General features: G+C 38.9%; 1 protein-coding gene across 7 annotated transcripts in view; it reads left to right on the top strand.

Moving 5' to 3' along the window:
• RAPGEF2 (Rap guanine nucleotide exchange factor 2) overlaps window positions 1-24644 on the top strand; it is a 195104-nt gene that overhangs the window by 59750 nt on the left and 110710 nt on the right. For all 7 annotated transcript variants that reach the window (XM_037377687.1, XM_037377697.1, XM_037377653.1 and 4 more), the window contains exons 2-4: window positions 1238-1308; window positions 4863-4919; window positions 21727-21810. In XM_037377687.1, the coding sequence (XP_037233584.1) occupies window positions 1238-1308; window positions 4863-4919; window positions 21727-21810 (212 nt within the window). The remainder of the gene's footprint in view (window positions 1-1237; window positions 1309-4862; window positions 4920-21726; window positions 21811-24644) is intronic.

The following is a 24644-nucleotide window of genomic DNA, read 5'->3' as shown; positions in this document are numbered from 1 at the left end:
TGTTTTGGTGCTGAATGAAAGACATCTATTTTGTCTTAAACATTGAGTGTAAATCCTGGTATCTTTTCTGATCTATGCCATGGTTTAAACAAGTACAGTAACACTTCTACACAATGTCTTTAACTATATTTTATTTTTCTTACTTGAATTCAAGTTCTCTGTGCAGCTTCAGTCCTAATGTCTTTGCCCAAATACCACATCTAGTATTCCTTCATTGTGTCTGAACACTGAAGTATTTCTGTACTCCGTGGTCAATTTTAAATACACAGATTTTTCGCAGTGACCAAATCTTTCATAAATTCATAGCTTTGATATGTTCCGTTACTTGAAAACATCTTCTTAAGTTATGAGACTGGTAATTTATGCTCAACTTTGTCAGCCTCAGCTAGTGGTTGCAAGGCACTGCTCTGATTTTTTTTGTCTCTTAACTAGCATGTTTGAAAAAATGGATGATGAAACAGCATCAAATCAGTGAATCAAAGTTAAATCACCCTAGAAGTTGTGGACTGCACTGAATTTTTTTTCTTAAGTGCTGTAGTGATTTTTAAGTATAACGTTAGCAAAGCCTCTAGACTGACATTAGTGGTTTCCATAGTTGCATGTTAGGAAGTTTTAGTCTTGGATGTTGTTTTCATATCTTTATTAATGTTGTTTTGTGACCTGGATATTGGAGGTCCACGTGGTTGAATGTAACACTTCACCATGTAACTAGGATTATATTTATGACTTTTTTTCTGATTTACGCTTGTGTTTTACCTTCCATTTGAAGATAGAATTTCATAAATGTTTATGCACAATGGGGTATTTTGTTAGACTGTTTTGTACCTTTTCCTTTCCCCTGAACATGAAAAGACCAGTGTCCATGAGCTTGCTTTATGAAATAAATGAAGAGTTTTGGATACGTTGGCATTGGGAAGCGGGACAGCGGTAGTTGCAAGTTATCTCACTGGAGTTCTGAAGCAGGCTTGTTTCCTGGAAATGAGTAATGACAGCAAAAGCAGAAAGGTTTCTGTGTCTGTGGGTTTTTTTGATGTGGACATACTATCATTCTTCCCTATGTCAGGTTCCAACATATAATCGAAGGTATTCCTGCAACTTGCCTTTAACCTCTTGTAAATGTGTTATTTCAAATGTTCCTGCCTTCCCTATTAGCAAAGCTCTGGATGTTTTGCAAAAACAGTATTTTAACAGCTTGGTCCAAATCGAGAATCCTAATAACATTTTCCTTTGTTTGTAGGATTTGGAGATTGTGTATTCCTATTTACATGGAATGGAAGCTTTGTCTAATCTCAGAGAGCATCAGCTAAGGTATGATTCTTATCATTAAAACTATATATTTGTTAACGCACTAACAAAGCAAAGAAACAGTAGGTTTGGTAACTGTGCGCTACTCTTAAGTACAATACCTCAAACCGAAAAGCTGGCTGTCACTGCAGCCATTTCTTCCCTTTGTTACTGTCCTGACACTTACCCCTTGTGTATGTATCCCTATTTGTTCCTTCTGATTTCTATTGTGGATGTGTGTGTTTTCTTTTCAAACTTTCAGGCTAGTAGTAAATGCTTTGCATGCAGAGTACATGTTCCAGTCCTGAATTAAAGTCTAAATCACTTATGTAATATGATAATCATGAGAGCATAGTCTGTTATTTAGCTTCTGTTTCAGTTTGTGCTTGCTTTTGTGTGGAAGTTTTAGACAAATTATTACTACACATGCAAATGATACTTCGTAAAAAATTACTAATAAATGTCAGCCACGTATTTTTTTAATTAAAATGCTTCATGAAGTGAATAAATTCAAGTAAAAACTTCCAGATGAACTTCCTATTTTTTGTAAAGACTTGTGTGTGTTTGATTTTTAGGTAGTTGTTTCAGTTGTCCTCGCATAAACATCTTACAGCGGAGGATTCTAAGGGTGTTTGGACATCGGTGTGGGGCTGGCAGGTGCAGGGGGTGGCCAGCACTTCTTCTGTACGCTCTGTGGCGAGGGAGGGTGAATTACTGTTCTATTGCATCCTGGGGTTTGCCAACATTTGCCACATCTGAAAATGCTGAAGTAACTTTGACTTGGTTGATGCTGGCTTAGGTTCTAATTTCTGGCCTCTTGCTTCATCCTTCTCTCAGAGTCTGCATTCCCAAGCCAATATTCTGTAATTTGGAGAAAATAAAAGGCGGGGTTTTGTTTCTCCCAAAGTGCTCAAGACACTTTTTGCAATGTTGAATGTGGACTTCAAAGGAGTCTCTGTAATTACTTTTGCTTTGGAAGGAGGCCACGATCACATTCAGTTAAAGTATTTTGTGTTATGTGATTATATGCAAGACTTTTAGCACATCAAGTTTTGCATAGCTGGGGCTGAACTGGTGTTAACTTATTTACAAAGATCAAAGTGTGCACACATGGTGCTGTGGTATGTTGATGTGTGCTTCTTGGCTTCCTGTGCAGAATGAGGTTCTTGCTGAGGAATGTGTGGAACTTGCTCTCCCAGCGCATGAATTCCTAGAAGAGAGCTTCTGTTTACAGAACCATACATGGGAAAGGCTGGGCGCTTGGCAGATGTGGGACAGAAGGCTTTTATAGTATCCTTTAGGATACAACATTTCTTGTGGCCCTGGGATGCCACAGAAACCTCCGAGATGTGTTATAAAACTAGCTTATTAAATATAGCATTTAATAGTGAATAACTTACCTTGTGGCTTGCTGATGATCTCATCTTGAATTTATTACGTTTCTTTAGGAAGCAGACTAAGGTCATTGTTTGAGCAAAAACTAGACACCAGTATTGACCAGACCTAATTCAATTTTTCAAATAGTTGAGGAAGTAATCTAGTTTGTACTACTTGGTCACTGTAATTTCTAACTGTTCCAGTTTAACACAAGAATTGGAACACTTGGCTACCTTCTGTAAGAGGTATTTTCTCCCCTGTTACTGTCCTAATAATGGGACCAAATTGCTTTAAAACTTAGATGGTGCCAGTAGTGAACTTGCGTGACTTTATCAAGAATGTACTTCCTTTGCTCCCAGTTCAGAGGGAAACAAAACTTGCTTGTTAAAGTGATTCTGTTTCTTATAACTCCTACTCTTAGATGGCCTGTTGCCCAGCATCATTTCAGGCCAGTAAGTCGCAGACTATCCTTGGGCAGTATCTTAATTTTTAAATCTGACTGCTAGCAATGACATTTCTTCCGGTAGCTTCTTACTAGTAACCTCATGTCCACTCTCCCCCTCCCTCTCAAAACAGGATCAGAAAGAGAAGATAAGGACCCAGGAGGTAGAAGCTGACAGTAGGTTTTTGATGTCTGTAAAAGATTTTGGCAAGACCCAATTTTATGGCGGGGAGCAGTATCTGAAAAAGAGAAGCTTCTGTGGTTCTAAACATTTTTTGCTGTGCCAGGAAGCAAGAAGGTTTTTCATTATATGAAGTTGATATACAATCCATAATGCTTAATTATAAACAATACAGATATTGCCTATAATAATAGTTCTCAAAGATGGTCCAAAGAGTAGATCTAAACCGCTAGACTGGGGGAAGGGCTGTGGTAGTAAAAGTTAATCACCTCCCCCCCCCCTTAAAATCTGATTTTCTAACAATTTGTGAATAATCAGGGTACCACTATAAGCCTTCTGCTTTTGGGGAGTAAAAGCATTATTTCTTAGTGGGCTGAATTAAGAAGTAAATCCTGAGAGAGATAAGTGCTAAGGTAACTTTTGTAGCAGTCTGTTGGCTATTGAAAGGCATGATCTAGGAAATCATGGGAAATGGCAATAAGAAGCCTTTTAGATGTCACGTCAAACCCAGACCAGCTCTTCTAGGCCTCAGATCAACTTTTCTGAGACTTTTCTTGAGCAGCAATTCTTGAGAGCTTTTGTCCGCTTAGGATGTCATTGCAGGCAGCCAGTCGTTGGTGCACTGCGGTTCTGGTGATTGATCCTGCGAGGAATGAAAACTTCTTTCCCAAATTTAAATATAGCTCCTTATTTGAATGTTCACATGAGCCTCTTAGGCAAATATCTGTCTGACTGTCTGTCAAATAGCCTTGGTGTTTGCAATCTTTTTTACAGCCATAGAAAGGCCAAGGGAGGCATTGGAGTTTGTGTCCTTCCCACCCCCCCAGTAATTTACAGGGTCCATTTCCTTAAAACAATAAACAGAAATGGCATGTTGATTTTTTTTTAATCAAGTTGACATTGCATTTCCTAATATGTTGTAAATTCTGTTACAGTTACTCTCCGTTATGCCACATTTGTCAGGCAGACAGTGAATGTGAAAGTACTTTAATCCTCCCCTTTAGACAGAGGACTTTCCTGCAGGAAATTCTCTCCACTTTGAGCCCTCTGAGATTTCAGCATTAAAATCTTATGGTGATTTTTAAGTTGCTGAATTTTAGCAAAATGAGGAGCATCGATTTACCATGCAACATAATTTCTTATTTTGTCTGTTTGGCCTGACTTGAAAATGGGAGCAGTTTTTACATCATAGTATCTCTGATTAGTATTACATATCATACATTTCCATCATTTCTAAAATTCTGAATTGTTTCCTTATAAAGCAACTTACTTTTATCAGATCACTCAATAGAATGAGATCAGTATCATTTTACCCATTTTATAGAACTTTTTTTTTTTATGGGAGCAATTACATCTAGTGTTCTAAATCAAATCTGATCTTGGATGAACTAAGAACTTTAACGCTTAGATTTATCAATTTGTTCTCTTAAATTAAAAACCAACTTAGCTTTAAATTGATGGTTAGTTTCTGCAAGTGCTGGAGGCAAGTGTGAAAATGCTGCCTAACTTTAGAATGTGAAGTCTTTGTGCAACGGATAGGAATCATAATTAAAAATTACTTCTTTCCTTCTCTTTCAGACTGATGTGCGAAACTGTTAGATATGAAAGGCATGAAGCAAATGAAGTTCTGTACTAGTAAGTATCTCTGCTTCCTTTTGTATGGTGTTCAAAGAATTAATTCATTTTAAAGTGTGTTAAGGACAGTGTTTAATGCCAACTCCCTTGCACAGCGCACAGTCTGTAAACATAAATGAGCTACATCATTTTCGGCTTCAAAGTTGGAGAAATTTGCTGGTGCCAGGGAGGGAGCTAACAGCGATACTTGCTTGGTGACGTGTGTGCATTAATTCTTGTAACCAATGAGATTACATACAATTAGGAGATGTGCGATGTATCCTCATTAGAGTAAATTGTCATTTAGTCTCCCTCCAATTTTTTCAAAGTAGTAGCAACTAGGTTTTCATGTCAGAGGTGCCAAATCGACATATCTAACACGGCTTATAATTAGCAGGGATGTGATCTAATGTCAGCTCAGATTTACAGTAGAGATCTGAGGACTGCAATTGCTGTATTTATGCAAGAAACTTGTCGAAACAAAAAGTTTATCAGATTTTCACTTAATGCCCCTAAACCAGACTCTGAATGCATATTTTTCTGGGTTGTCTGGTATTATTTTAACATTTAAGCACTCAAAGAATTCACTTGTATGCCTTCTTTTATACATGTGCAATTTTTCCTGTATTGACCACCAGGAGGAATATATGTTTGAAAACTGTAATGCTAAGCCTTGACCATTCAGCAAAATTAATGTCTAATGAAACCCAGTAATCAGTTATGTATGGGAAATGCACAAGGACACACTGTATAGGTGCATAGATAATTTTAATTATGCCAACATAATATTTATTAATTTTACAGACTGATTTGCTAGTGACCATTGTGCTGGTGATTTGTTCTTTTCTAGGCAGTTGGTTTGTGTCCATTATTTGTACTAGAGTTTTTGTTTAGACCCAGTATCTTGGCTCATTCTAACTGTTGGTTTAAATTTGAATTATATGCTGAATGAATCAAGGCTGCTAGTTATGTGTGTACACAAGGCAGGCAAAAGTTACTAGGAAATATGTGCCTGAGAAAATAAAGTGCGCAAAGAGAACGCTGTGAAATCTGGGTTAACTAGAAATGCTTTTTGCAATTCTTTTGCACTGATTTCCTTTGTCACTCCTTTCATGTGACTTCATCTTCCCTTTAGTTGTTTGCCTGTCATTCCTATTTACTTGCTTCTTGACATTTCCCCCCCGCCCCATGTTTTATTCAGTAGATTTAATGGGCAGTTTGGCACTTTCTGGGTATAGATAAAGCAAAATGTGCTTGCTTTAGAATTTCACATCTCTGTTTTAATGCTTAATGGGCTAAACCTGAAAGTTAACATTTAATGTTTTTTTATTTAAAACATAATAGTTAAAATTCAGTATTTGGAAGCCAGGAATGTATGTCCTCTTACTCAGAGTTGTAGATTTACGTTTTATTTTACTGAACAATTTGAGAGCTACTTGGTAGGAAAAGCCCATGAAACCTGCAGTCTAACTTCAGTGTTCTATTTTTGGGATAATGAACTTGAAGTAATCCTTTTTTTTTGTTTCACAAATTCAGCATATCTACCTAAGACATATCCTTCTAAAAAACAGGATTCCAATTACACAATGTACATGTGTGGAAATATTCTTTGAGTACTACAGATGATAAGCAATATGATAGCCAGGTTAGAATCAATCCACACAGTTATAAGCTATAGGAAATGAGCTTGGACCATAAAACCTGGTCACTTTTTATTGAGTATGGCAGAATTTATCACTTGAAGCTCTTATTTTGGTTATGAAGGTGGATGTTTAAAAAAGCATTAAATTTGAATGCTTAAGTTACAGTTCTTATTATTTCCCCCCCCACACACTCCCGCAATTGTGTGACTTGCATTGAAATCTTAAATTGGGTGCTAAGCTTTTGTGTTCGTTAGAAAAATCTATTAAAATAGCTGCAACTGTTGGAGCTGTTAATTGACCTGTGTGTGTGAGCTCCCTGAGGCAGAACTTAATGTCTCAGTGTGGATAAGCTAAATCTTTATTCCTAAATGCCAACGTGAAAGCTAATACGGTTGCTATATTTATCAAAACTTCTTCATTGTGAAAATTTTGTTTTATGTATGTGTTGCCAGCTGTACTTGTAAAAAGGTGAATCTGGATTGCATGTTTGTAATGCTGAAAATAACTATCCGTATTCTGCAGAAACACAGGAACTATTTTTTATCCACTTTTTTAAAAAAAGTTGGTAACTTTTGTAGTATCTGTATAGATACTTTTATGACTACAGGGATAAAATGGAGCACGTTGTTTAAAATTAGCTCATCTCATCTGCATTTACTTTACTATCAGCGGGTGTACATGGTAGTGACAAATTCTCAAACCCTACGGCCATTTTGCTGTTTAAATGGAAACTGGGTTATTAAAACTGGCAGTTCAGCTTGAGTTATTCTTCATTTGCCAGTCATCCTATTACTTTCATTTGATGGGAAGTTAATGATACAGGGGCTTAAAACCTGCAAGGCAAAATTTCTGAACTGAGGTTTACTTGACACACGTATCTGTGGGTTTTTTAGCTTGTTCTTTTTTTCTTCTTCTTTTCTACCTGCTACCTTTATTCAAATCTATTTAAAGATCCCATAAAAAAATTTTTTAAAAAATATTTAGTTTGATCACTTGATATATATTTTATCTGTAGGTCAAAGAAAAAAAGTTATTTTTTCATATCTGTATAATAGTAATTCTGGCAGTTTCCAACAGTAAGTTAACATTTTCTTTGTAAACCAGAGTTCTAGCAGATTTGTAGAGGGTGTGTATACCTCTTGACAAAGTTGAACAGCATTTTTCAAATCAAAATGTAAATGTTTGCTTGATGACAGAGAGGAATCCTTGGCAATGAATATTTTGCATATAAGCAGATGAATATATCCCTAATAAAAGAAGCACCCCTTTTTTCCCTCATCAGTTATACAGGGGTTGTATGTGGCTTTAAGCCGTGCTGTTTGATATTTCTGGCTGTATGCGTCAGTGGTGTTTGGCTTACTCTTTCTCTAAGGAAGTCTTATTTTCTTCTGTAAAGATAGTGGATTTTATTTAAAATAGAAAATATTTTAAGTTTTGATGACCTGCTGTCCAAAGTTATTTGATAATAAAATCTCATGCGTTTCTGAATTGCTGTGCACAACATGTTTTTGTGACCATATTCACTTTGGTTTCTGAGTAATGGAACCTGGAACTAACTTAGCTGCTGCTTGTAATTAAAAAAAAAACCAACCAACCAACCAACCAAAAAAAACCAACAAAGGAAGCCCCAACCCATGTTATTGTAAAGTGTGTTTTAGTTTTTTAGAGAACTTTGCATGAAAGCCTGATAGGATATATGCTTGTACCACCCATATGTCCCTACTAGAGAAGACTGCAAAACATGTATTTTGAGCTTAAGCTCTCGTCAGTAACAGATTTCTTAGTCTGTAGCACTTTAGTAGTATGCTGCTGGGTTTGATAGTGTTGATTCTTAAAAAAGGACAAGTGTTTAAAGAATAGTAGTTATCTCTTGGACATCTTGAACTGAATTGTAGTGTTAATGTCTATGTCTGGAAAAAGCTCTTGTCTAATGTCAACAAGTTTGTGTGCTTTTACGTCATTCAGTTTTACAGCCTTCTGGGCTTTAATGAAACTCAGTGCTTTTAGAGGACTGTATTGTGGAAAAAAAAAAAGTGGGTCTACATATAAACTGGAGATTGGAGAGAAAAAATGTATGTGGAAAACTGAGTTATTACTGCAGAGAATGTCCACAGCTGAAATGAGAATTAGTAATTTTTTTAGTTTCTAAATTACTGGCTATGGTAGGCAGGATGAGTAACAAATAGTCGTATTTGTACAATTACATTTTTCTTGGTTTTTTTCCTCATTCCCTGCTTGTCATACAATGTGGGATGAAAAACTCCACTTGTGTTAAGACTGTAGTGCTTACGTGGGGGAGTGGGGTAGATGAAAGAGAGTAAGGCATGAGAAGTGGAGAAGACTGAAAAAAGGGTAAAGATGCATAATTTCAACTGGTCTTTTTGGATATTTCCATGTTCAGAACTAAATTCTCAGGTCAGGTAGGTGTAATATCATCGTCCAGTCTCAGCCATGTTTTCTGAGTTACAGCACCATGGCAAATCCCAAGACCCTGACCCACTTGTTTTGGGCTAGCGTGCAGCCTTCCCCGGAGCCTGCCTTGGCCTAGCAGTCAGGGCCTGAAACGAATGAAATCTGGAAAAGAAATAAAGGAGCGCCACTTGTTGGTTGCAACTCAAATGCTTACGGTTTTACTAGATGAAAATGTTAGTGCCTTTCATAAGGTAGAGCAGAATGTCTGAAAAATGCTGGAAGCCGTTGGTTTTCCATAGCTTTGGTTCAGGTTACGTTAGGAGTTTTGCACAAAGGCCCTGGGGTTATGGGCTTGGGGCGGCAGCTGGCAGGGAACTTGCAGAGCCTCCTCAGGAGGATGCTTTTCTCAGGGAGCAGTGCTGTCATCGGTCCAGCTACTGCATTACACGAAAAGTCAAGTAGGGATTTGGGAGGTAGCTTGTAAAGCCTCTGAGTGTGTCTAAGCTAAATGGCTAAGCGGTCATTTTATTTGCAGCTGTAGGTCCATGTAATTAACGCACAGTTTTCTGCACAAGGACAGGTGAGAAATAAATCTATGAGTAGTCTTTAACTCTGGGAATCTGAGAGTCAAACTTTAAGTCCTACAATAAAAGTGACATTTAACGAATTCATGGTTCTTTCACAGTAGCATATTGCCCTGAAGACCCTGAGGGGGACAGAAGCAGTACATTCAAAACCACAAAAAGTGATGCCAAAGTTGCTGTACATTTCTGCATAGCCTGACTTAATTGTGCAATGATGTGTGACAAAAATGAGTTAAAAGCTGCTCCTTTTAGCTATGGGTGCATGATTTTTAAACAGAACAGCTCTGCTGAGACCACCTCACTGAAGTTTGTCTTGTGATGCATACATTTGTGTTGTGGAGTGCTTTTATGTTCTGTATGTGTTCAAGAGGTTTTGTGTTGGTGGTATCATAAAAACAAGTTTTACAATATAGATATGATATATGCAATCTATAGCTATATATGTTTATATCTTATAGATATAAAACTTAAACCCTAAAACACTACAGATAGTAGTGTTTTCTAGAGAACTGTATGAGGGTGAAGCTGATGTTTCCACTAGTCATATTCCAAGCTATCAGTAAAATTATTATTTTGTAGTCTTTAATACTTTTAACCAGAATTTCTAGGTTTTGCACCTGTTTGTGGAGGCTTGGGCCACATTTTTGCATTTACTGTCCTTGTTTACTGAATGTTCTTCCTGACTTCAGAGAGGCCCTATAAAACATTTCTTCCTCTGTCATAAAATGAGACTCTTTGAAAATTATTTAAAATGCTTTGAATACACGGTCAACCCAGAATATGTCTGTTTGAAGCATCTGGAAATACAACACAGCAGAGAGGAAAGGGTCTAGGAGGTTCCTGGAGTATGTGGAAGATAATTTCCTGACACAGCTGGTGGGTGAGCCAACTAGGGACGGTGCCCCACTGGACCTGCTGTTTGTGAACAGAGGATGTGATGGTTGGAGGCTGTCTTGGGCACAGCAACCATGAAATGATCAGAGATTTCAGTTCTCAGAGAAGTAATGAGGGCGATCAGCAGAACTGCTACCTTGGACTTCTTGAGGACTTTGGCCTGTTTAAGAGCCTGTTTGATGCAATCCCTTGGGAGGCAGTCCTGAAGGCCAGGGGATCCAGGGAAGCTGCGTATTCTTCAAAAAGGAAATTGTAAAGGCACAGGACCAGGCCATCCCCGTGTGCCGAAAGATGAGCCAGTGGGGCAAAAGAACGGCCTGGATGAGCAGAGAGCTTTGTCTGGAACTCAGGAAAAAAAGGAGCGTTTACCACCTTTGGAAGAAGGGGCAGGCAACTCAGGAGGACTACAAGGATGTCGGGAGGTTATGCGGGGAGAAAATTAGAATGGCCAAAGCCCAGCTACAACTTAATCCGAATACTGCCATAAAAGGCAATAAAAAACATTTCTATAAATGCATTAGCAACAAAAGGAGAGCTAAGGAGAATCTGCATCCCTGCTTGGATGCGAGGGGGAACAGTGACAAAGGATGAGGAGAAGGCTGAGGTACTCAATGCTTTCTTTGCCTCAGTCCTCAACAGTAAGACCAGTTGTTCTCTGGGTACCCAGCCCCCTGAGCTGGACAACAGGGACAGGGAGCAGCATGAAGCCTCCATAATCCAAGGGAGGCATGGGCAGCAACCTACTACACCACTTACACACACAAGTCCACGCGGCCAGATGGGATCCATGGAAGGGTACTGAGGGAGCTGGCAGAAGTGCTGACCGGCCACTTCCCATCATTTATCAGTCCTGGCTAATTGGGGAGGTCCCAGAAGACTGAGGGTTAGCAAATGTGATGCCCATCTGCAAGAAGGGTGGAAGGAGGATCTGGGGAACGGGCCTGTCAGCCTGACCTCGATGCCGGGGAAGGTTATGGAGCAGGTTATGAGTGCCTTCATGCAGCATGTGCAGGACAGCCAGGGGATCAGGCCCAGCCAGTCTGGGTTTATGAAAGGCAGGTCCTGCTTGATGAACCTCGTCTCCTTTTAAAACAAGGTGACCTGCTCAGTGGATGAGGGGAAGGCTGTGGATGTAGCCTTTAGTAAAGCCTTTGACACAGTTTCCCACAGCGTTCTCCTGGAGAAACTGGCTGCTCATGGCTTGGGTGGGTGTACTGTTAAATCCAGTCAGCAGCCGGTCACACGCGGTGTCCCCAGGGCTCCGTGCTGGGGCCCGTTCAGTGTCTTTATGGAGGGCCTGGCTGAGGGGATGGAGCGCACCCTCAGCCAGTTTGCAGATGGCCCCCAGCTGGGCGGGAGTGTTGGTCGGCCTGAGGGCAGGAGGCTCTGCAGAGGGTCTGGGCAGGCTGCACCGATGGGCCGAGGCCACTGTACGAGGTTCCACCAGGCTCAGTGCCGGGCCCTGCCCTTGGGTCACAGCAACCCCCCGCAGCGCTCCAGGCTGGGGGAGAGCGGCTGGGCAGGGCCTGGGGGGAAAGGGCCTGGGGGTGCTGGCTGGCAGCCGGCTGGGCAGGAGCCAGCAGGGTGCCCAGGTGGCCAGGAAGGCCGGCAGCGTCCTGGCTGGTGGCTGAAACGGTGTGGCCAGCGGGGCAAGGGCAGTGACCGTCCCCCTGTGCTCGGCACTGGTGAGGCCGCACCTCAGGTACCGAGTTCAGGTTTGGGCCCCTCGCTGCAAGAGGGACAGGGAGGTGCTGGAGCGTGTCCAGGGACGGGCAGCGAGGCTGGTGGGGGGTCTGGAGCACAAGTCTGATGAGAAATGGCTGAGGGAACTGGGGTTCGTGAGCCTGAAGGAAAGGAGGCTGGAGGGGAGACCTTATTTTACTCTTACAGCTCCCTGAAATAAGGTTGTAGCAAGGTGGGTGTCAGTCTCTTCTTCCAGGTAACAAGCGATAGATAGGACAAGAGGAAACAGCCTCAGGTTGTGCCAGAGGAGATGTAGATTGTATATTAGGAAGATTTTCTTCACTGAAAGGGTGGTGAAGCACTGGCACAGGCTGCCCAGGGAGGTGGTTGAGTCACCATCCTTGGAGGTATTTAAAAGATGTGTAGGTGTGACACTTAGGGATGTGGTTTAGTGGTGGACTTGGGAGTGTTAGGTTAATGGTTGAACTTGAATTTAAAGTTTTTTTTCTGACCTAAATGATTCTATGATCTGTCTGGATTGGTATCCAAATTTTCAGGCAGACCTCTGCAGGCAATATATATTCATTCTGCTGAAGCATCCATAGGTTTCTGTACAGCAGTATATTTAATAATGTAAAGAACTGCTGCAGCAGGGCTGGTCTGTGTGTTGGTGTGTTGGTGTTGTGTTTTTGTTTCTGGTTTTTTTTTCTTCTTTTTCTCCTTAAAGTGTTCCTAAAGGTGTCTTGTAATTTCTGGTAGTTGGGCAGTTGCTAAAGTAGTGTTGAGATACTGCCAGTTCTGCACTGCAGTAAATCAGGAACCTGAATTCGTGTGGTGGATACAATTTCTGTGGGGAGTTTCTTAGGCAATGTGTATCATTAAAACAAAAACATTCAAGGACTTGGCAGTTGGCTCTGTATGAGCAGACACTGAATCAAGATTTCTTAATAGTGTCAATGATCAATGTTACAGTCTGTTGGCCAGCAGCCAGTTCCAAATTTCTGTGTTATTGTTCAACCTGATTTTGAGACTTCTTTGAATTAAGTTTTTTAAACCTTTGAAGTACAGTTTTTTGAGAGGTTTTAAACTTGCACCTTCTTGACTGTAATGTTTCACTAAAACAATACTATTGTGTTTGTTTTTGTAATTTCGAGAATAAAAGCTTTGGTTTGGGAGAAATATTAGAAAGGTGTAAGACTTAACAGCAGAATTGTCTGTGTTGATTGACCTCGGAGCTTTTTGGATGCAAAAGCATTTTATTTTACTACTCCTGTCATTGTTTTCCTGATGATTTAGGAGACTACAATTTTTTCATTCTGAATTTCTCTTCTGATATCAAGGGCTAACTCACTGTACAAATTTAATCCCAAGACTTCAATGAGAATAGGTCTATTAGCTTGCATGTGTATATTTGCATAACGTATTTATTGGTTGCCTGTTTAATCAGCTGTTTTACTTGTACACATTACTGACACTCTGCAATAATCTCTGCTTTGATTTTTCTGTTTTATTTTACTGACTTTCAGAAGTGGAAAAGGATACAAGTTAATACTTTAAAAAATACTTCTGATTATTTGTTTTCATAAATACTGACGAATTGTTTCTTGCGGTTCATTCTTCTTTATTTCCCACTCTTACCACCAGGAAGCAAGACACCATTAAAAAAAGATAATAATGGGCATCAGTTGAAATATGCACTTTAAGATGCCTGTTTAATAAAAATTATAAGCTCTAAATTCTGAGTTATCAGTTTTATTACTGGATATATTTTAACTTTTTCTTACATTTAGAGTGAAGGTTAGAAGTAAGAATAAATGTAACTTTAATGTGTTCATTTTTTAAAAAAACAAACGTCTGAAAATTGTGTGTGGGTGATACATTAAGTACCCAATCTGTTTTACTTCTGTGTTTGGGATATACCTCTTAAAGTCATCAAAGGCATCTAAAAACGCTCTGGCAGATGTCAGGTAATTGCTTATCTAGCCTATTGAGGATGATTATGGATAGTGCTGACAGTGTGAGTAAACAGTTTTCTGATTGTTCTGAATGTTATAACAATACAGTGCTAGTGGACAGGATCTTCAGGCAATGAGATGTCTACCCGAGAGAATCGTTAAATTTAGACATATTTGACATCCCAAGGCACTTCAGGGCTGATGTCTATTTGTGGCAATGGTTACTCAATTAAAACAATAAACTACCTGTAACTTTCAGCATACAAAGGATAAACAAAAAGAGCAAAAAGAAACAAACAGTTTAATCTGCTTGAAACACCTATGGAGCACCAGCTTGCAGAGCAGTGTTTTGGTTTCCTCTTGTGTAGTGCTTAAATGCCTGAAAGAGGTCCCAGTTCTGAGATGTCAAGTTTTCATTGGTTTTGTTCCTCTCCAGGGGAGATCTGGGAGTATAAGCAGTGTGTGTTCTGAATTACTTTGTTCACTTTCTGAAAATTTATTCAACTTTCAACAACGCTGAGTATGATTTCAGGAAAATGTAATCTGCTAGGTACATCTTAGTTTGTAACATAAGTTCTTTTATGAAAACAGTTACAAATCTCATCGCTTGTAGGAAAGGTACTATATCCCGTTTAAATACAAGTCATGGATGAATACTTTAGTGGTTGAGATTTTAATGATTTATGGAGAGAGTAATTCTAACTAGCTCTTTCACAACGAAGATACTGTTCTTACTGAATTAATTACCTTTTTATGAAGTAGTTTTGAAAATACCTCTGAACTGGAAAGTAATTCTAGATGTTTGACTGATGTTAGGGGTCCTTCCAGCACCTGGTGTTGCTGGACCATTCAGTCCAATGTTGGAGAGAGAATTATACCTCTGTTTAGGTCTCGGGATAGACGTGTCCTGTCAAAGGAATATTAAGCAGTAATTACATGGATGCCATTCCCATGCTTTGTTTCCATTGAGACCTACATACTGCTTAGGTTTTTCTCAAGTGCTGTCTTAAAGGAATTGGCTGAAGAAACCAGTGATCAGAAGGTGGTCAGAGCAGCGGTGTCTTCTGTTTAGCATGTGTTTTCAAGTCCAGGTGCTGAATTTTGCACTGAAATGATGTCTTGTGTGACAGAATTAAAGTGTTTTTGACATCATTCATCATGAAGACCTGCAAATCCTTGCCACTGTACATACTTATGATGTTCATTATCTTCGTTGCTCCAAATGCACACAAGTAAGCATGCACTGAATATGATTAATTATTCCAGGGTTTTTAGTAGTGCTACATGTCATTTTGATGGAGAATGAGAATGAAATGGATTGCTTTATTTAAATGTAGCTTGTTTAGGATAGAAGAAGACGCTCGAGATGGTGTAGATATTTAAGATTTCTTGGATCTTTCAGCAGGTTGACTTAAATCTTTATTGTAGGTGAATATTTTTTTAATTTTTTTTAGCATCTTATATGCTCAGAAAATCTGAAAGCCAAAATTGTAACATTTATGCTACTGTAGATAAATGCCTTAGAGTCAGTACATGTGGGGGTTGTGTATTGAAACAAGTTATTTTTTTTGTGCATAATTTCTTTGAAACGCTGTTAACATTGATTTAGTTACAAATGTGGTGTGCAAGTGCTGCAGATTGCTTAAATAAAACCAACTATAATTAGAAAATAAAACTTCAGTTTTAAGTAGTTTATGTAGTTAGTTGGGCATCTGGGAGTAAGAAGGTGTCTGTTCTAGTGGAATAAATAGCTCACAGCATGAAGTTTGATACAAGTGCTGAAGACTTTGAGGAAGCCTGCAAACGTTTTGGATCTTGGCAGATTTATAAACATTTCCTGATTTTTTTTTTTTTTTTTCTTTTTTAACTTTGAGCACCTCTAAGGTCTTAAAGAACAGTTATATCCTAGAAAATGTGAAGACTTAAGTCTGAAAATACTGTACAACCTTATCAGCAGTGAGAGCCTAGTGATGCTGTGATAGGGTATTGCATAATTATGTAACTGAGGTTTCCAAACAGAACAGTTGGAATGACAGCTAATTTGCAAAGTTAAGTTTCCATTTTTTGTGTCGTTTTCAAAATGGAGAAGTGTGCTGTCTGGCTGCAGGTTGTAGTTGCCTAAAAGGCCTACGTCAAGGAAGCTGGAGAAGGAAATGTGGTGGGAAGGCATTGGAATCCAGTCTCTGGATTTCCGTTTCTAGCTCCCAAATTCCCATAAGTCAAGCTTGCTTGTATTCCGGGAAATTAAATATAGATTTTCCAGGGAATCCTCTGCTTTCAGAAGTGCTACAATACAAGAGTCAAGATTTAAAGTAGCTTTATTTAAATTTTGTGCAAGTAACTAGAGTGCAGTGTTTCATATATTTCATCTGCATATTGATGACTGTTTTGGCATTGGCTTTCAGCTCTGGACTACTTCAATGTTGCTGCTAGAACCTGAGTATTCTGAGAACTTCGTCAGTAGGGAGCTCTATCATAGCAGTTAAAGAATGTTAAATCTTGGTATCTGAGTCTTTTTGTTGTCTTCACAGAATACAAATCCTATCTTCTGCTAAGGATCTCTTGCTCTTCTTCTTAGTCTTAAGATTTAGGCTCTTTCCTCTGCACTGTAGTCAAATGCTTTGAGTGCGTGTCTACACGCACAAATTACACAAGTTAGTTGTAGTGCAGCTGGTGTCTTGAATCTGGCCATAGTCCTGTTGGTTCTGAAAGGATAGATGGAAGTTTGTGTCACCGAGGTTTCACTGGGGCTTTTGCTGGCTTTAATATAGCTAGAACAGAAGGACTACAGGTATTGATTTTGTTCTTCTGACTGCCCCTTAATGTGTGACTTCTGGGTTGACTTATTTCTAATCCTCTGCAGGATAAATTGCCTGTGTCATCTTACTTCCTTGGTAATAAATCTTGTTTCCTGTAACTTGGGAAGGTGGATAGCTGTGCCGAATTCAGTAGGCAGTATAACTTGTAGTAGTCCTGAGTTTCCTCCAGATGAATAACCAAAACACTAGATAAAAACAAACAAAACCCAAAGAAAGTCCCACCAGTCTTCCATATTTGAAGCAACATACTCCATCACTTTGGTTCAACAGGTGATCTCTTGCCTGCAAAGGCCATCTGTGAATGCCTGCTTGCAAATGGACATATGCCAATAACTCTTGATTTCAAGTATTTCGACTCCTACTGTGCATGCAGCTTTGTGAGGCTGGGGGGAGGTTGGGGGCAGGAGCTCAGACACGGGTAGAAGCGCTGTGTGCCTGGGCTGGCCAGGCTCTGCTTTCAGCCTGATCGGGATCATCGGCTGCACTTCAGTCTCGTGTTGGCTGGCAGCTCTGCTTCAGTGGTGGGTGGTGATGACGGAAATCAGCGGCACCCTTACAAAACTAGTTGTTGGAAAGATCTTACCTAATCAAATACCTTTCCTTTCTATATTGGCTTGACTGATAGGTGCTACTGGATCCTCCCCTCAACTGTCCCTAGGCCAAAAAAACCCTCAGTCTCCTTCTCAAGATCCTCTGTGGGGAAGTCATCAGCATCTATTTTGCTTCAGCTAATTCTGGATGAAATGCTTACATGGAGTTAATACCCTCCTGCAAACCCAGTCAGGGATGTGTCCTATTCACAGAGGAACCCTTCCAAGCACAACTTGCTGTCATGTCATCTCTTTGACAGAATAAATGTCAAATACAGTTTCTAGATAACTCTGTGGGCTGCCAGTGGTAGGCAATATTCTAGCAGTGAAAGAAAATGTCATAATTAGGTTTAGGTATACTCTCTAGACTTTGTTTTTAAACATCACATTCTAAAATGTGATTGCGAAGAAAAACTTTCAGATGTGAGTGTTCTGTATTGGCTAAAATCGTATTTGCATGAGTCCTCATGTGGCTTGAAGAAGTGCTTTTGTAGTTCAGTATAGGTTTCTTTTATAGTTCCTTCTGTCATTCCTTTGTTACAGGCATGAAAGTCCTAAAGAATACAAATGCATTGTTGATGAACGGATGTCAAGCATAGTACAGAAAACATGTAAACTTGATTGAAAGCCACCTAATGTTTGAATGGGATTGTGGAAAGCACAGGATCCTTAAAATGAAAGAGCTGTATGTGTTTTCGTAACAGCACACTGTCTAGTAAAAGCTGGCTGCCAAATGGCTTTGAGGCTTAATTCGAAACAACTGGAAGTGTAGCAAGTGTTGAGAAGTACAGGAGTTAAATATATTTTCATATGAAAAGAATAGATCAGTCTTTCATTTGTCTGCGGGTGTTTGTTGTTTGTGGTGTTTTTTGTTTTTTTGTTTTTTTTTTTTTGTTTTGTTTTTTTGAGGGAAGCCTGTGTGTTCTGGAGGAAGGAATGTATTTGCTATATGTGTGCATTTTTTCAGATGTTTTGTTCAAGACTACATTAAGACACTAGTTGTAAAAATGAAGAGAATAAAAATCCATCAGCATTCTTTGCTCTTGAAGACTATCTTGGCAATATGACGTTTTGGCTAGCAGTGAAAGTGTAAAAGAACACACAGTGTATTTTGGGGAAGATACAGAGATGTTCTGTAGGAACCTTCCACTGTTGTGACACAGCAGTATTAAAGATTTTTCTAAACTTTATGTAATTAAGGAGTTGAGTTCAGTAGATATACATGATGCAAGTACCTTAGAGCTTAAAAATTCTCAAACATGACTGAGTTTTCAAAGTTTTCAATAAAGTTTTCAAAGTACACAAAGCAAAAGGAAAATAAAACCAATCAGATCATATTCCTAGTTTGATTTATTATTTTTTTAATCAGCACTTCCAACTGTTAAACAACAGATGCTTCTTTTGATTATATATAAAGTAGATAAATTATGATGTTTATGACAAGTAAATGAGGAGCAATGACTGCTGAAGAGCTAACTTGCAGAAGTGAATTAACCTGTGAACTGGCCAAAAAAAAAAAAAGACAAACCTGAGTTGAATGATTCAGTGAAAACTCACACTGTGTGTGACCAAATAAGAAAAAGTTAAACCATTGCAGTTAAATGTATAATCATTACTGCTGTTAGTTAAATGATTCAAAGGTGGATTCAAAAGTAGCATTAAGAATTTCACTATTGAACATATTGACTAGTGCTTGTGAAAGCCAGTGGCTGCCTGTTCACAGGTAAAAGATCTCCCATGAGAAAAGGCAGCTAAAGCCCCTTACTAATAGGTGATTTGACAGAGGATTTAAAATGGTTCATCAGCTCTTAAAGGAGGGAAAGAAAAGCTTGTGTATTAGTAGATTTGCAAAAGTTAAAATACTTTCTATTCATTTAAATATTTTTTTTTCTTCAATTATTTTATCCTTGGGAAAGGCTTTCTGTAAAAGTATAAACAGATCTTCTAGATTACTTTTGCTTTGGAGTTCTAAAGTGTGTGACCCCAGTTGAGGTTTTCTTCTATCAGACTACACTTTTATACTTAATCAAGCTGTCAATTTTTTTATGAAGAGGGGAAAAAAAAGCTCACAGAACTTCTTATGTGCTAATATAATGCACGGTAATCCACATGAAAAAATTATCATTGACATCCTAAGAGTTACATCACAGCAGTTTGGGAAATCACTCACTCTATAGCCGTTGCTGAAAATGTCTGTTTCAAAAAATTTGTACTGTGCTAATTAGCGCACATCATTTGTATTTCGAATGGCATCTACTAAAAACCAGAAACAACAAAAAAACCCAACAGACATGCAGTTCAGCAGCAGTATACCTGTCAAGTTTGGACTCATTTGAGGGGAAGAGTGCTTAAAAGATGTGTGACTTAACTCAGGTGCATGTTTATGCTTTTGAGAATGGTATTTTCTTTTGAAGTGGTGGCTTTCTTGCGTTTCTCTGGTTTAACCTGGTTTTCTGTAGTTATGTTCAATGTCGATTATTCTGGACTTACAAGTTTGAGGGCAGCACAGGTCCAGGTGAGAAACAAGCATGTGAAACGCACTTCAGAAAAGGTAGCTTGGTGCACTTCAGCCATATAAATTAAGATGGTTTGTTGTTTTAGCTGTGACACCATGTTGTCACTTCATTTTCTGTTGTCTATCAGTATAAAGAAATATTTCCTGAAGTCTTCATTTTGAAGTTGTTAAGTCGTCTTTGGTGCCTGTGGCTGACCAGTGTGGCTTCACTGGTCAGGTCATAGGCTGGTAGAAAAAAAATACAGGCTGCATCATCTTAATCGATTCTTGTGTTCTCGGACATAAATTGGTGTCCTCAGTTTTCTCTGTTAATTATCCATGTTTCTGGTGTTTGTCCTTTATCTCACGGTTATATTATACAGTGCAAAATGGAAATGGAGCACGTTTTCAGATTGGATGGTTTCCTGTTGTGGTCTCAGCTGTTTCAGGCCAGCTCCTTCCCTCTTTTTTTAACTTCAGCTTTCCCTTGAGAAAGCCTAATATGGAAAGTGCTGAGGAAATGGCACTCCTGTTTTGAGGACCTCACTGTGTAGGTACTTCTTAAATTGAAGTTCTTCAAATGAAAAACACGCTGCTAACATGTACATAGCCTACTTAGATTTAAGATTAGGTTTTAATACTATGCTGTCATCATCATTAAAAGATGTGGGCTGTTCTTGCTTGATATTAGAATTAATTGCTGCTAAAGACTTGAGACATGTAATTGGAAAAAATGAAGGTGCTACAGATTAATTAAATAATCTGCATCTCTTAGTGTCATAGGGATGTGGCTTTCAGGTAAGAATGCTCATGCAGTTCATAACAGCGTACTTGAAGCCAATCAGTGAGTTTCTTTGGAAGAAGCAGAATTGGTAAAAACTGAAGTAAAGTACAGATATTCTCGGTGTTGGCTGTCAAAATGGCACGATAACGCAGCTATTTCTAGTAATCTTAAACTATTTTATTTTTCTGTCTAAACATTATTTGAATTTAACCAAGAAGAGTCTAAGCCTATGGAACAGATTTTGTATTACTCAAGGAGCAAGATCTGAATTTATGGCAGAATGAACTGGGCCTGGGTGACAAAGTCCTCATCCAGTTCCTCTATAGGATGAAGAGAGGGGAAAAGAAATGATATTATCACATTGATTGGGAGTTTATTCTTATGCCAGGAAGAGACATGAAAGGGGAAGTGTGTAGCAGCAGCAGATAAAGTTGACTAACAAACCTGATGTACACTTACCATCTGCAAATGTATCCAGTACTTTCTTACATTGTGGGAAGATGGACTGATAACAAAAGGCAAACCTCTGTCTTGAAGAAAGGGTGAGGAAGGAGAAGGCTAGAATCGGGAAGCGAAGCCTTATTTTTATAGAGAGGAAGATAGCAGAGTCCTCTTCAGCAAGAGGAAAGTAATAGATTTGATCAAATACAAGACAATATGTTTACTGTAGCTTAACTTTGTTTTAATAATTTTTCAATTATATTTCATTGGATTTGTGCTGTTACCAAACAAATAGATATGTGCTTTTAAAAAAAGTGAAGTGGATGCAATGAGGTGTTCTAATAACGTATATATTTGAAGATGGAAATTAGAATAGTTTGATGGAATTATTTTGTAAATGACTGAACTGTCACTTTCTTCCGTAATTATAAGCATTTTTGCCTCTTTGACGTTCTTCATACTGCAAATTTGGTAGTGCTAGGAATAACTTACATCAAGTGCCTTAAACTGTCTTTTTTTTTTATTCCAGCCCTGATGATATTGGTACCTGTTGGTATATCCTGCTGTCTGGTTCAGTCTTCATTAAAGAATCTATGTTTCTTCCCAGGAGCAGGTATGTCAGCTATGAATATACTGCACTCTGTCTTTTAAACATAAATAATGAGAGATAGAGAATTTTTAGATTTAAAAGACAGTTCTTATACTTAACGAAACATAGAAGTGTGTGCATAAACACACTTTTCCTGCCTTTACTACCTATGGTAACTGTTTTATGCCCTAGCTAGAGCTGAAAGTTGTCATTGTGGGCAGTAGGCAAACATCCAAAGTGTTGTGCAAATGCTGTCAATTTAAAAATAAAACCACCAAAAACCTGACAATGGAGTGAAGTACCCAGTAGTCTGTTCCCGTGAGTAACCAGACTTTAAATCATAGGATGTACTAGAGCTTATGATATTTTCCTGAGGCTTTACTTACCATTGCACAAGTCTTCGTCGTGTGTTTTAGCATATGCTTAGACCATGTTATTGCCAGTTTTGCTACTTCTGTTTAAAGGTTGTGCTTAATGTAAGTGGATTTGCAACCAAGAGTGGTATTTTACATGGAAAAAGGTGAGTTCAAGTGTGAGACACCTGAAATTTATATTGCTTCAGTGAAAATATTAATTATTTTGAGCTATGGGAAGAAAATGCAAATGACTGAGGATTTTACACTAATTTGGCTGAGCTTGATCATTTTAGTGGAAGCAGGGCAGAATAACTTCAAAATGCTGGTTATATGCATATTTATTCAGACTACTATAAAAGGCTCCTTTGAAGTAAATGGCATGTAATAAAATTTGTGAAAGGCGGAATGAAAGAATGACCTGTTTCTGTATGGTATGTTGAGAATGAAAGCCCTAGAAACTTCCCTAGTTTTAAGCAGAGGGAAACTTACTTCAGAGCTAGTGTTGGTTCACATATGAACAATTAGATGTTCCCATCTGCCTTTCAATGGAAGAGCAATCCTGGTCTTGGGACTTCCATTTGATGATGGTGGCCTGTTCTTGGGGCAAGCAAGTGACTTGCATTTGTAAGAGGACAGGCACTGCTGATAAAACGGTGTATTTGATGTGCCATCAAACAGTATATGCTAGAGGTGCAAAACTGGTTATTGTAAAAAGTAGCACAACAACAGATCACAGCATCCCTGCTGCTGGCAGATGGAAGAAAATTGTCCCATATGCCATCCATGAACGGGCAATGCCAGAAAAAAAGCTGGCAGAAAGTGCTACCTTTAGATGCCAGGAGAAGGGATATATGGTATCTGAATTAATGTAGGGTGGTTGTATATAGTCTGTGGCAAGAATCTTCTGTTCCTTTGAATTACAGCAGTGTTTGTGCTTCAGACATGTATTGGCACTTGATGAGGGGTGAGCTTTTTAATAAGATAAACAATGAACAGAAAATTGCAGGTCCTGTGACTCTAAGCAAAGCATTTAAGGGCTGTTCTCCTGGAGAATTTCCGAAGAGAGATGGAATCATAGGACCGTTTATATTGGGAAAAGACCTGTAAGATCATCAAGTCCAACCATTAACCTAGCATTGCCAAGACCACCACTAAACCATGTCCCTGAGCACCACATCTACATGTCTTTTTAGATACCTCCGGGGATGGTGACTCAACCACTTCCCTGGGCAGCCTGTTCCAATGTTTGACAACGCTTTCAGTGAAGAAATTTTTCCTAATATCCAACTAAGAGACTGACATCCACCTTGCTACAACCTCCTTTCAGGTAGTTGTAGAGAGCGATAAGGTTTCCCCTCAGCCTCCTTTTTCTCCAGGATAAACTACCCCAGTTTTTCATCTGCTCCCCATAGGACTTCTGCCCTGGACCCTTCACCAGCTTCATTGCGCTTCTCTGGACACACACCAGCACTTCTATGTCTGTCTTGTAGTGAGGGGTCCAAAAGTGAACACAGTATTCTGTGTATTCTGGGACATGTCTGACATCTTGGTGAATTGCAAGTGTGGAGTTTGGTATTAGAAGAAGTTTCATAGCTGTGGATGGAGCCAAGTAGCTGCCAAAGCTGGTATCTTGGGAAGTAAATGTGAGAGAGACAATTTGTTAATTAACAAAGACAACATAAGTCCATGAAAGCAAAATTAAGAAACTTTAATTTCATGAGATAAGATAGAAAGTATTTCTGGAGAGCAAAACCAGAGTCATTCTAGTGAGAGGCTTTGTGCTCAGAAGCTATAAAGGATAGATGAGGGCCTTATTTAAATTTAGGACGAAGCTAATTAGGATTTTTGCTTTGTAAATGAGTAAGCTGCAATATCTGGGCCTTAGGCTCATCCCTGAATAAGAAACTTGGGAAGAGTGAGAGGGCACCCAGGTTCAACTTCTGATTTGGAATACTGGTGGGTAGTAAGTGTGGGTGGGTTTGTTTGTTTGTTTTTATAATTTAGGTTTTTTAAAGCAAAGGCTTGAGAAGAAAACAGAGTTATTCAACTTTACTTACACTGCCAGTGAATCGCTCACAAGGAAATAGTAGACTGCTCAGATGTACAGACTGGGTAGAAGAGACTGATTAGCAGCAACACTAAAGAAAAATTTTACAGTGCGAGCAAGACTTTACAGGGAACGAGACTCCCTGAAAAGCATACTGTCCAGGAACTGATGGGGTGGTAGCTTGAGGTGTAAGAGTAGTGGTAAAAGGCTGTTACTGAATAACTGTTTGCTTAAACTGACTATTTACACATAAAGGGAGTAATAATTTCAAGAACCTTTTTGAGTATTACATAATTTGGCAGTCTTGATGTTGTATTGCCGTTAAGATGAATTTGCTACACTTTAGCAAATGGAGCATGTCCTGATGCATCGTTGACGTCAGGTAATAGGAAGAGACCTAAACATTGCCAGGTTGAGATAATCTAATTTTGATCTTGTTTGGCCAGAACATTGTT

Source organism: Falco rusticolus, chromosome 1 (genome assembly GCF_015220075.1).
Source record: "Falco rusticolus isolate bFalRus1 chromosome 1, bFalRus1.pri, whole genome shotgun sequence".
Taxonomy (NCBI): Eukaryota; Metazoa; Chordata; class Aves; order Falconiformes; family Falconidae; genus Falco; species Falco rusticolus.
Note: the sequence above shows the minus strand (reverse complement) of the source record. Positions and strands in the feature narration are given on the sequence as shown.